This window comes from Belonocnema kinseyi, chromosome 5 (genome assembly GCF_010883055.1).
Source record: "Belonocnema kinseyi isolate 2016_QV_RU_SX_M_011 chromosome 5, B_treatae_v1, whole genome shotgun sequence".
In the NCBI taxonomy this organism is placed as follows: Eukaryota; Metazoa; Arthropoda; class Insecta; order Hymenoptera; family Cynipidae; genus Belonocnema; species Belonocnema kinseyi.
Window position 1 is genome coordinate 81,386,225 of NC_046661.1, and position 12,630 is coordinate 81,398,854.

General features: G+C 25.4%; 1 protein-coding gene across 1 annotated transcript in view; it reads right to left on the reverse strand.

Annotated features, from left to right (window-relative positions):
- Window positions 1–1,543: 1,543 nt before the first annotated feature.
- LOC117172713 (F-box only protein 11) overlaps window positions 1,544–12,630 on the reverse strand; it is a 66,584-nt gene continuing 55,497 nt past the window's right edge. Inside the window, exons 7-9 of the mRNA XM_033360874.1 lie at window positions 11,091–11,309; window positions 10,736–10,943; window positions 1,544–3,766 (exon numbers count right to left, since the gene is read on the reverse strand). Of these exons, the coding sequence (XP_033216765.1) occupies window positions 3,637–3,766; window positions 10,736–10,943; window positions 11,091–11,309 (557 nt within the window). The 3' untranslated portion in view covers window positions 1,544–3,636. The remainder of the gene's footprint in view (window positions 3,767–10,735; window positions 10,944–11,090; window positions 11,310–12,630) is intronic.

Consider the following 12,630-nt stretch of genomic DNA (forward strand, 5'->3'; position numbering starts at 1 on the left):
TTATTCGGGAATTTCATTATTCGCATATTTACCAATTCGGAAATTTTATACGGTAATTTTTTAAATTCTTCGGGAATTTTCCGATCCGGGAATATTATTATTCGGAAATTTTCTTTTATGGGAATTTTATTATTCGCGAATTTTTCACATCGGAAATTTTCTTTTATGGCAATTTTATTATTCGCGACTTTTCCACTTAAAGAATACTATTATTTGGAAATTTTCTTATTCTGGAATTGTATTATTCGCGTATTTTCCAATTCGGAAATTTCATTCGGTAATCTTTTAAACTCTTCGGGAATTTTCCAATTTGGGATTTTTATTATTCGCGAATTTTCCAATTCGGGAATATTATTATTTGGAAATTTTCTTATTCGGGAATTTCATTATTCGCAAATTTCCAATTCAGGAATTTCAATCGGTAGTTTTATAAACTCTTCGGAAATTTTCCAATTCGAAAATTTTCTTTTACGGGAATTTTATTATTCGCGAATTTTCCACTTCGGCAATACTATTATTTGGAAATTTTCTTATTCGAGAATTTAATTACTCGCGAATTTTCCAATTCAGGAATATTGTTATTCCGAAATTTTCTTTTTCGGGAATTTTATTATTCGGGAATTTTATTATTCGGAAATTTTCTTTTTCGGGAATTTTCCAATTCGGGAATATTATTATTAGGAAATTTTCCTATTCGGGAATATTATTATTTGGAAGTTTTCTTTTTCGGGAATATTATTATTTGGAAATTTTCTTATTCGGGTTTTTTATTGTTCGCGAATTTTCCAAAGCGGAAATTTTATTGATTGGAAGATTTACTATTCAGGAATTTTTTTATTCGGCAATTTTATAAACTATTGTGGAATTTTATTATTTGAAAATATTATTATTCATTAATTTTATAAAATTTTAGAGAATTTTTCAATTCGGGAATTTTATTATTCGGAAATTTTTTTATCCGCGAAATTTCCAATTCGGGAATTTCAGTGTTGGGAATTTTTCTTTCGGATTTGTCAGTCGTCTACCGATTTCATTGAATTTTTAATTTCCACAAATAAGGTTGGATATAAAATAATCGATAAAAAAAATTTTTTAAGTACTATAAGAATCTTTAAACTGTAAATATATATATTTTTTGTGTATTTCGAATTTAAAGATTTTTTTCCGTCGCGCGGTATGAATAATTTTAATTTATTTTCTCTAAAGAATATCCTCTTTATATTATAGAATAAATTCAATGCATATTTTTAAAAAATTCAGAAGCCATTTCAGGCCATTAATAATAATACCTTCAAATATATTTTTTTTATTTCATAAAATATATAACGAATTTTTTACCCTTGAATTCTAAAACCGCCTAGCAGAAACCTCCAAACCATTTTCTTGTTATAAAAAAATGCATGGCACATTAAATATTCATTTATCGTTTCAGGAAATAAAAATTTCGGTATTTTCTCACATTCTACATTTTTTCCGGCAAAATTATGTCGTCCTCTGCAATTTTAAAAGAACTTTTAACTCTTTTCTTTAACTTTTCTTTAACTTTTTTCTCTTCAAAAATCCTCGAGCTTTCAGCTCATCAGAATATTACCAAAAAATACTGATAATTTCAATCTTACCCAAAATCTCAATATCTCAATTTCAAAAATCATTTTCCCAAATTCCTCCTTGCCACTTTTCAACCTATCAATCAACCAATACAAATTTGATTTCTTACTCCCTCGCTGGTCAGCCAACAAGAGTTCAACTGTGTCTTAAATTACGCTAATAGGCGCTTCTTTCATACAAGAAGAGAAAGAGAGCTTTTTTTTTTTTATTTCTCTCTCCGAGGATATACAGTTTTACTATTATGTATATATGTATAATACGATTAGATGTTAGAGCACTAGAACGTAATATTAAAAAAAAAAATTCGGATTACTTGAAAAACTCGAGATTCCTTTATAAATAACTGTTCCATCGACAGTCTCTATAGGTTAAAACTCAGCGATTTTCTTCGCATCCTCACTGGTTAACACATCAAGTTTCCTCCCGCGAGTCTTCAACTATTGTTCTTCCCTTTCTTTTCTTTTTTTTTTCTCTCTCGCTTTAAACTAAACTTTTTTTTTTAAATAACTCTGTTTTTTTTCTCAATCATTATTATGCACTTCGCCCTTGGGCAGTTTTTTTAAAGACCATCACAGTGCGCGCGCCGACACGGGAGAGGAGAGTTTCTCTCGAATTAACCAATTTTTGATTAATCTTCTTTTTTTTTCATCTCTCATCTGCTATTATCACATCTCTCCGTTCTTAAAATTCACTTCAGACTGAATTCAAAGTCCTCGAATTTGTTAACTGTTTTTCTCCCGCACAAGAAAAAATAGAACACACACAAACAGGCAGAAAGTATTTTTTTTTAACGAATTTCTCTCTCGCTCTAACCATATACACAAATTTACACTCGTGTGGCATTTTGAGTTCAATTTTCCTGCCCGTTCATTATCTTCTCGGTGTGATGATTAGTTTCCAGTTTTCTTCGCTTCTTTTGCATATTTTTTAACCCAAAAAAAAAAAAACTCTTTCGTGATTGGGAGGAAGGGAGACGTAATTGCAGAGCTCTTTATTAACTTACGTAATAATCGCATAAAGCATCGTCATTTAAAAATGAATAAAGTATGTACAGAGTAATGAGTCCTATCATTACAATTAATTTTACTAGCTGAGTAGAACGCACTCGATTTTCAAAAAAAAAAAAATAATAATAATTCAATCGATTGTGCAATTCTGGAGGAAGGGGTGGGAGGAGGGCCGACCAAATACAAAATTTGCTGTTTTACTTGAGAAAATTTTATTTACAAATCGACCTCCACCCCCCACCGGGAGGAGGTTCGGCAATTTGAAAAAGTCAACAAAAAAAACTGCCTTTTTTTGATTCTGTCGTCATTAATCCACGAAATAGATTTTTTTTTAAAATACTTTTTCCGAAATTCCGAAACCAGGGAGAGCTGAAAAAAAAGGCGAGACTTTTTCAACCGAACGCAGTCTCTTGTGAGTTGATCATCATTACAATTGCCAAAATAATTCGAGTCTTATTACTTAGTACTTGAAACTGTACAAATACAAATAGTACCGTAAATTATACAACAATTCGTACAAGAATTGTACAAATTCTTTTCTTTCTTTCTTCATTTTTCTTTTTTTTTTTAAATCGTTAATTGTACCAACACGAGCTGCCGATTGCCTAGCAATAAAAGACGAATAAATATCAATCAAGTTGGTGTCACTACTCGACAGTGAAAAACTTCCAATTGTGAAGTTGTAAAAAATCACAGACACGATTTCTCTTCTTCCGTATTTTGCGAATAATTATAATTCTTCTTTTTTTTTGCAAGGGGGAGGGGGGATAAAGCCGGCTTTTTTAGCAGATTCTTCTTGTCTTTCTTTAGTTTCGTTTTTTTTTCGGGGTTTCGCTAATCACGAGTAGCGACAAAGTAACAAAGAACTCTGCAGCAGGTCAATTTTTCGGATGATAATGATGATGATGATGATGATGATGATGATGATGATGATGATTATGATGATGATGAGCTTAGAGGAAATGGACTTACGGAAAAAGGAGGTCGTTTGATTTCGTTTAGATTAAGATTAAGTGGGATCCTAGTTGACCATGAGTGTATGAGATTCCATGGGTGCGGCACTATCGTAGAGAGTATCGGTATCTTGAGTTGGCTCGCCCTGAAGTTGGCACTGGTTGCTCAAGGTTCCGGCACCACAGTCACAGAAGAATCTGTTGAGAACAACAAAAAAATCAAAATTAGGGCACCTTTTTCATCCAGGAAATAAATTCCCGGTCATTTACCGGCTCGCAAACACTTTTCACGGTCAATAAAACTTTTATAATCAAACTCTATTCTAAACATTTGCCCATTTAAAATAATAAACAAATTAAAGCATTCAAATTTAAACTCTTTAATTTTAAACCTGTAAAATTCAAGTTTAAAAGTTTTTCAATTCAATAATGTTGTATTCAAATGCTCAATAATTTACAGATATAAACTGGAAGGTACGAACTCTTTTCAATTGAACAGTTTTAAATGAAATGCAGATAAGTTGGAAAATTCAGAATTTTTAACATTCATAAATTATAGCATTCAATTCAATACCTTTGTTAAATCTTTGAAATGTTTTGAAAATCTTCTAAACAAATATGAAATCAATTTACATTTTTATGTAATTTTTATGAAACCTTTGAAATATTCCTGAAATCTTTTGGATTCATTTGAAATCATTACGATATTTGAAATCTTCTAAAAAAAAAATTTGTCCGCTGCTCAAAGATTCAGATTCAATTCTAAAAATATATATCTCATTATATCTTCCAATGCTCGATAAATTAAAGAATCAATCAATGAACTATAACATTTTCAAAATTATATTATTTTAAGCAATTTTAAGCTAGAAAAGCATTAAAAATTAAAAAACTAATTTTTTTAATTCATCACTTCTTAAAATATTTTATCTTAAAAAGCTTAAGCACCCTTGAAAAGTTTCAAAATTGTATTTAAAAATCTTGAGATATCTAAAGATTGGTGTTACATTTTCCAAATTTTAAATTATTTTTAAAATTTTTTTCGAACTTCAAAATGTCTGTTAAAATTAATCGAATTTTTCCTACGATTTTTAGAAAATCTTGCAAATTAAACAAAATTCCTTGAAATCTTCCAGATTCTTTTATGACAATTTTGTAAAACTTTTAAAATCTTTTTAAATATTCCCTTAAAATGATTTTTTTCAAAATGAAATATCATTTTCAATTTTCCCAGAAATCTCAAGAAAATGTTTTTTGATTCTTTTCAAGTCCTGCTTAAAAAACTTCTAAATTTTGTTTTTGAAATATGCAAGAATTTATATTTTCTTTTAAATAACACTTTTGCTATTTGCACTGAAATTTCAGTGCAAATAGCCACATTTTGTCGTTGCAAATACTTCGTTAAATTATTTGCAATAATTTTAAATTGTTTAAATTAATCTTGAATCTTTTCAAAACTTCTAAATATTTCTTAAAATTACTCCAATTATTTCTACGAATAATAATTGTTCTATTGTCATTTATATACCAAAAATTAACAATTTCACTTACAAATAAAAATTCGTTTGAAAATAACAAATAAAATTCTAACATTCAGAGTTTAAAAGTTCTTTAAAATTTCAACAATTCAAAGCCTTCTATGTCAAATAATTCAGTTTTAATTTGTATACTTTTAAATATTTGGTTTTAATTTAATCGTTTTAAATAAACAGTCAAAATATTGCTAAATATTAAATAATTATCCTTTGTCTTAAATAAAAAAATTTTAATTGATTGTGTTAACAATGTAATATTTTAGACTGAAACAATATTTCAAATTTAATGAAATTCTTTAATTACTAATATAAAATTATGAAGTTTTTTTCAAATTGAAAATAGTTTATGAGATTTCAATCTGACGTTTAAATTTTTTTAATAACTAAAACTTTCGAATTGAAACAGTTCAATTTTTAACGTTAAAATCTGAAAGTTCTTAAATTTTTAACAAATTCAAAATCTTTATGTCAAATCAATTATTATTCAATTAGTACAGAACCATTTTGAAAATATTTTATTTACAGTTGAAAAAAAATGGTTCGTTTCCAAAAATCTCAACTTCAAACGCTTTTACTTTTTACTTGTTTAAGTCTTCAGGGCTGCATTTTAAAATTCTTTAAATCAAAAACGTAAGCTTACAAATAAAAATCTGAAATGGAAAAATGTTTAAGTGAAAAAAAACTACTTTTAAAAACTTCTGAAATCGAACTTGGACAGACTTTTCTTCTAAAGATTTGTAAAATTCCCGGTCAAAACATAAATTCACTGTCATTTCCCGGTCTCAAAAAAAAATCCCGAGTTTTTTCTCGGTTTGCAAACATTTTTCGCGGTCAGTGAAATTTTAAAAATGGAACCCTAAAGGTACTAAAATTTTTCAATATAAAAAAATATAAATCCACTTTATCATTTTCAATGCTCTAAATTAAAAAATCAATCGATGAATATTAAAAATTTTTAAATTATATAATTTAAAGGAAATTTAGGCTAAAAACATAAAATATTGAAAAATTCCAAAATTTTTAACTGAACACTTCTTAAATTAGAAATTTAATTATTTTCTTTTTAAATAAATTAAAAATCTTCGGAAAGCTTGAAAATTTTATTACAAATTCTTGAGAAATCTAGAAGTTATTTTTAATTTAAAATTATTTTGGAAATTTTTTCAGAACTTATATATCTGTCTAAATTAATTGAATTTTTTCTACAATTCTCAGAAAAACCTGCAAATTTTATAAAATTTCTTTACAATTTTGATGTATAAATAACAATTGAACCTTGCTATTTGAAATCATATAAAATTACTGAAATCAATTGAAAATTCGTTGGAATATTTTTAAATGACCTAAAAATATGTCAAATTCTTTGATTCCTTATTATTTTTCAAAATATATTAAAATATTTTAAATCCTTTAAAATCCCTTTGTAAATTATTTTAAAATCATGAAAAATGCTTTAGAATTAAATTTTTTTAAATACCATAAAATCTGTAAAATTCTTAGGAATCATTTCAAATTATTGTAATTTACTAAAAAGACTTTAATATATTTTTTTTAATCCCTTACTTCAAATTAAAAACGAAAGATTTTAGAGTATTTAAACAAAATTTCAAAGGGACTTTAAGGAGGGTTTAAGAGTATTTTTCTAAATTCAGAAGAATTTTTAAGAGCTTTGCAAAATTTTTAAGTGATTTTAAAGGATTTGAAATATTTTATGGTAATTATTTTTTAACAATTCCAAGGGATTTTCAATTAATTTCTGTAATTTTATTTGATTTCAAAGGATTTGAAATATTTTAAAAGATTCTAAACAGGATGGCCATTTTAATCGACGAAATAAATTCCTGGTCATTTCTCGGGTTTTTCCCGCTTCGCAAACATTTTTCACGGCCAATGAAAATTTAAAAAATGGAACACTAACGCTAAAAAATTTTCCACTTGAGGTAATAAAAACTGAGCTGCAAATGAAAGCACTCAAAATGTAATTGTTAAATTTTGAACTTTCAAAATTGAAATTTAAAAGTTTTTAATTAAAAAATTTTGTATTCAAATGCTCAATAATTTACGCGTATAAAATAGAAGGTACTAACGTTTTTCAATATGAAAAAATATAAACCCACGCTATCATTTTTAATGCTCTAAATTAAAAAATCAATTGAAGAACTTTAAAAATTTGTAAATTATATAATTTTAAGGAATTTTAAGCTAGAGACATTAAATATTGAAAAATTATAAAAAATTGTAACTGAACACTTTCAAATTAGAAATTCAATTATTTTCTTTTTATATAGTTTAAACATCCTTGGAAAGCTTCAAATTTTTATTTCAAAATCTTGAGAAATCTAGGAGTTGTATTGTATTTGTTTTAAATTTAAAATTATTTTGGAAATTTTTTCAGAATTTCGAATTATCTGTCAGAATGAATTAAATTTGTTCTATAATTTTCAGAAAATCCTGCAAATTTTAGAAAAATTCTTTCCAATTTGGATGTATAAATAACAATTGAACATTTATTATTTGTAGGCTTCAAAAGAATAAAAACATTTTCTTAAAATTCCTAGGAAAATTAAAAATAATGTTTTATTTTGAAAAATTATTTTAAGAGAATACTTGAAAAGTTATTCGAAGATTTAAATAAAATTTTCAAAAAAGATTCTAGAAGATTTTAAGCAAACTTTCTAAAATTTGCATGATAATTTTTTATCTTTTAAAAACTATTAAACATCTCTTCAAATTACTCAAATTTTTTCTGCAAATGTTAATTTGTAAATTATACATCCAAATTTAGAATTTTCACTTACAAATTAAGCATTTTTCAAATATAACAATTGAAATTTTAACGTTCAGAGTTTAAAGGCTCTTCAGAATTTTAACAATTCCAGGTTTTCTATGTCAAACAATTCAGTTCAAGATTCTTTACTTTTAAACATTTGGTTTCAATTTACTTGTCTTAAATAAAAGTTTAAATATTGATGAATATTCAATAATTAATCCTTTTTTTAATTAAAAATTTCAAATTGAATGGATTAAAAATAGAATATTTTAGACTGAAACAATATGTTTAATTTAATCAAATCCTTGAATTAAGAATATATTATTATGAAATTATTTTTAAGTTGAGAATAGTTTATAAACTTTCAGTCAGACGTTCACATTTGTTTAAAGACTGAGAATTTCAAATTGAAATCGTTTAAGTTTTAACGTTAAAATCTGAAAATTCTTAAATTGTCAATTGGTTTAAAATCGTTTTGTCAAATTGTTTTTTTTTCACTTTTTATTACTTAAAGTACTGATAAATTTAAAGAAATTTATTTATTTATTAAATAAAAATGTTTCTTATCTAAAATTTTTAAAACCAAAGGCTTTTATTTTAAGGTTCAAGTCTTTAAGAAAGCATTTTAAAAATCTTTAAATTAAAAATGTAAACTCAAAAATAAGTTTTAAATGGAAAATTTTTTAATTAAAAAAAATTTTGAATTACGCATTGTAAGCTAAATAATAGCATAATTAAAAAACATGAAAATTCAACTAATTATTTAAAAACTGTTAAAATCGAACGTGGACAGATTTATCTTCTACAAATTTGTAAAATTCTCGGTTAAACAAAAAAATCCCTGTCATTTCACGGCTTCCTGGTCCACCGGCCACCCTTATCTTTTAAAAATCTTCTAAACAAATATGAAATCAATTAAAATATTTATGCAACTTTTTATGAAATCTTTGAAATATTTCTGAAATATTTTGGACTCGTTTGAAATCGTTAAAATATTAAAAATCTTCTTTGAAAAAAACGTGAAATCATTGCAAATCTTCCAAATATTCTGAAATCATGAAAATCTGATTTGCCCCTTTTCAAATAAAATTACGAATCTTCAATTGCAACAGTGGATACTTAAGCCAAACAGATGAATTTTTAAATTAAAATTATGAATATTCAACAGAAATACTTAAATTTCTAACCAAAAAATACAATTATTTAACAAAATACATTAATTTTAACGAAATAGTTGAATTTTTTCATCAAAGGAAACACATTTTCAACCAAATAGTTGAATTTAGAAATAGAAGAAAAAAATCAATTTTTAACAGAAAATAGAACTTATATTTTTCGTACAAAAAATATATAATTTTCATCTAAACTGATAAATTTTCAACTAAAATGACGAATCCTCAACTGGAATTGTTGAATTTTAAACAAAAAAAAATGAGTTTTTAACTAAAAAAATTAATCTTGAATTGCAACAATTGAACTATCAAAAACAAAATAATAATTTTTAATTATAAAGATAAATTGTCACCAAAACTTAAAATAATTGAGTATTAAAATTTGTCAAAAATTATGTTTTAACCAAAAAAATGAGTTTTCAACTAAAATTATGAATATGTAACTGAAATACTTGGATTTTCTATCACTAAAAAGTCGATTTTTTAACAAAATATGTGCATTTTTAACGAAATGAATGAATTTTTAATTTAAAAAGACAAATTTACATCCAAATTATTGAATTTTGAACTAGAAAAGGTCCATTTTCCACCGAAAATCATTATATTTGATACTGGAAGTTGAATTTTTAGTTAAAAAATTCATTTTCAACAAAGTAGTTACATTTTTAAAAAGAGATTAATTTTCAATTCAAATGATAAATCTTTCAACAACAAAAAATCAATTTTATTAAAAGAGTTTAGCTTTTAACCGCAACTGGTTGAATTTTCAAGAAAAAAGTAAACTCCTAACGAAAAAGGTTAAAAAAAAGGTATATTCATAAATATTTCCTCTTCGAAATACTACTTCTACTTTAAAAACTACTTGAATAGAGAATAATTAGATCGCTTAAAATCATTGAAAATCCTCGGAAGTTTTATAAAATAACGTGAAACCTTTTTAAATATTCTAAAACCTCATATATCCTGTAAAATCGTTCCATATCTTCTGAAACTCTAGAAAATGTTTTATCCTAAAATATTGCAAAAGCTTTCACATCACTTTGAATTAATGAAATTAATTTTTTTTTAAATTCCTAAAAATCATTCAAAATTCCTTCAAATTATGGAAATCCATAAAAAAATTTCTCCGAATCTTTGTAAATAGCCTGATAAATATCAAAAAAAATTAAGATAATTCAAAAATATGTTACTTTTAAATATTTGACTTCAATTTACTCGTCTTAAGTTAACAGTTGAATATTGCTAAATATTAAATAATTATCCTTTTTCTCGATTAAAAAATCTCAAATTAAATGGGTTAAAAATTGCATTTTTTCTGTTTTTAATCTGAAAACAGTTTATAAAGTTTCAATCGCACCTTTACATTTTTTCTAATGACCAAGTCTTTAAAACTAAAACAGCAAAAATGTGAAAATTCTTAAAATTTCAACGGATTTAGAATCCTTTTATCAAATAAAATAAAAATGATTTATTTATATTTACAGTTGATAAAATAACACTGTTTTCTTATAAAAAAAAAAAAATCATTTTCAAACGCTTTCAATTGTTTAAGTCTTCAAGACTGCAATTTAAAATTCTTTAAATGAAAAATATACGCTTCAAAAAATAAAAATCTAAACTGGACAATTTTTCCAGTAAAAAATTTTCAAATTATTCTCAAATTCTATTAAATTTCAGAAAAATTACTAACCGATCGTGTCTAATAAATTCCACATCGTGTCCGGCGTGGCAGGTTTTTATACAATTAACGCAGATGGCGTTACGATCGGTCGTGTTGCAAGTTTGACATCTGTAAAAGTCGTGCATGGGAAATGACGTGTATGATGAAATTTTGTAAAGACACTGCCCATTTCCAACCGCCTTCTCCACCGCGTCCTGATTGTTGAATATCTTATTGCCTGAAATCAAACAAATTCGCGTTTATAAAAAAAAAAAAACAACAACAACAACAAAAAACATTCCTCGTCGATTCATTACCATCGTAAATCTCGATTTGAATTTGAAATCGAGGAATAATGATAAATAAAAGGGAAATGAATAATTACCTCTCGTGGTGGGCTGAACACCGCTCGCGAGACAAAGGCCGCCAAACCGGTTATTGAAAATTTGATTAAATTCTAAAGTGGCAGTCGCATTATTCGTAATTTCAACACCCGCGGCGAGTCCATCAAAGATGCGATTCCTTCTCAGCACCGGATGCGATTGCGTCGATATCAAAACTCCCGCCTGCGCATTTCTAAATATGTCGTTCTCCTCCAAAACACCTGAATTGCAAATTAAAAATAGAGGATGTATTTTTTTTTTTTTACGAAAATAGCGAGAATAATAAGGAAATCAATTCTTTTAAACAAAATTAATGTACATTCCATTTTGAGAAAAGACTTTCTTTCAAAATAAAGAAATTTTTTACCCAAAATAGAGAATTTTCAACAGGAAAATTAATGTTTAACCAAACAGTGGCATTAACAAACAAATAAATGTACTTTTAACAGAATAATTAAATTTCAAAGCCAAAAAGACGATATTTTCGAAGAGAGTTGAATTTTCAACCGGGAAACTCGAATTTTTAATCGAAAAAATTCATTTTCGACTCAGAAAGATGGATTTTTGACCAAAAGATAAATGTTCAACAATTTTATTATGATAATAATTTATAAGCCGTATAATTTGCATTATATAATTAATTTATAATTCAATTTTCAAACCTTCTAAACAATAGAAACTAATTTTCAACTAAAATGTGCAAGCCTCAACCAAAATAATGAATTTTCAATAAATAAAGATTAATTTTAAACCAAATAGTTAAACGTTCAACTAGAATAAAAATTTGTTAACCAAAAATGGAATAATCCAATTTTGATTAACGAAATATATTTGAAACAAATATTTAATTTAGAAAATTAATTTTAATTAATTTTTCAACTTATGAAGGATAAATTTCCAAAACAAAACAGCTAAATTTTCAAACGAAAAAATAAAATTTAGGCACAAACATTTTTAATCAAATAGTTGAATCCTTGATTAAAATGATAAATTTTCAATAAATAAAGATTAATTCAAAACAAATAGTTAAATTTTCAACTAAAATAAAATTTTTTTAACCAAAAATGAAAGAATCCAATTTTAATTTAAAAAATAGAAAATTTAAACGAAAAAATTGAAATTTTAAACACTTAAATTAAAATCTTAACTTTCTAACAAAAAAAGAGCGAATTCTTAACAAAATACATGAATTATCTACTAAACAGTTAATTTTTCAGCTTATAAAGGATTAATTTCCAACCTAAAACAGAACAGCTAAATTTTCAACCGAAAAAATAAAATGTAGGCAAATAAATTTTTAATAAAATAGTTGAATCCTCAGCCAAAATGATAAATTTTAAATCAATAAAGATTAATTTTAACCAAATAGTTAAATTTTCAACTAAAATACAAATTTTGAAACCAAAATAGGAATAATCCAATCTTGATTGAAAAAAATAAGCGACACAGTGGAATTCCTACATTACCAACCTCTTTTTTCTATTGAACAAAATTTTTTTTTGAACCATAGAACTTTTTTTGTAAATCAAATATCGAACTCAA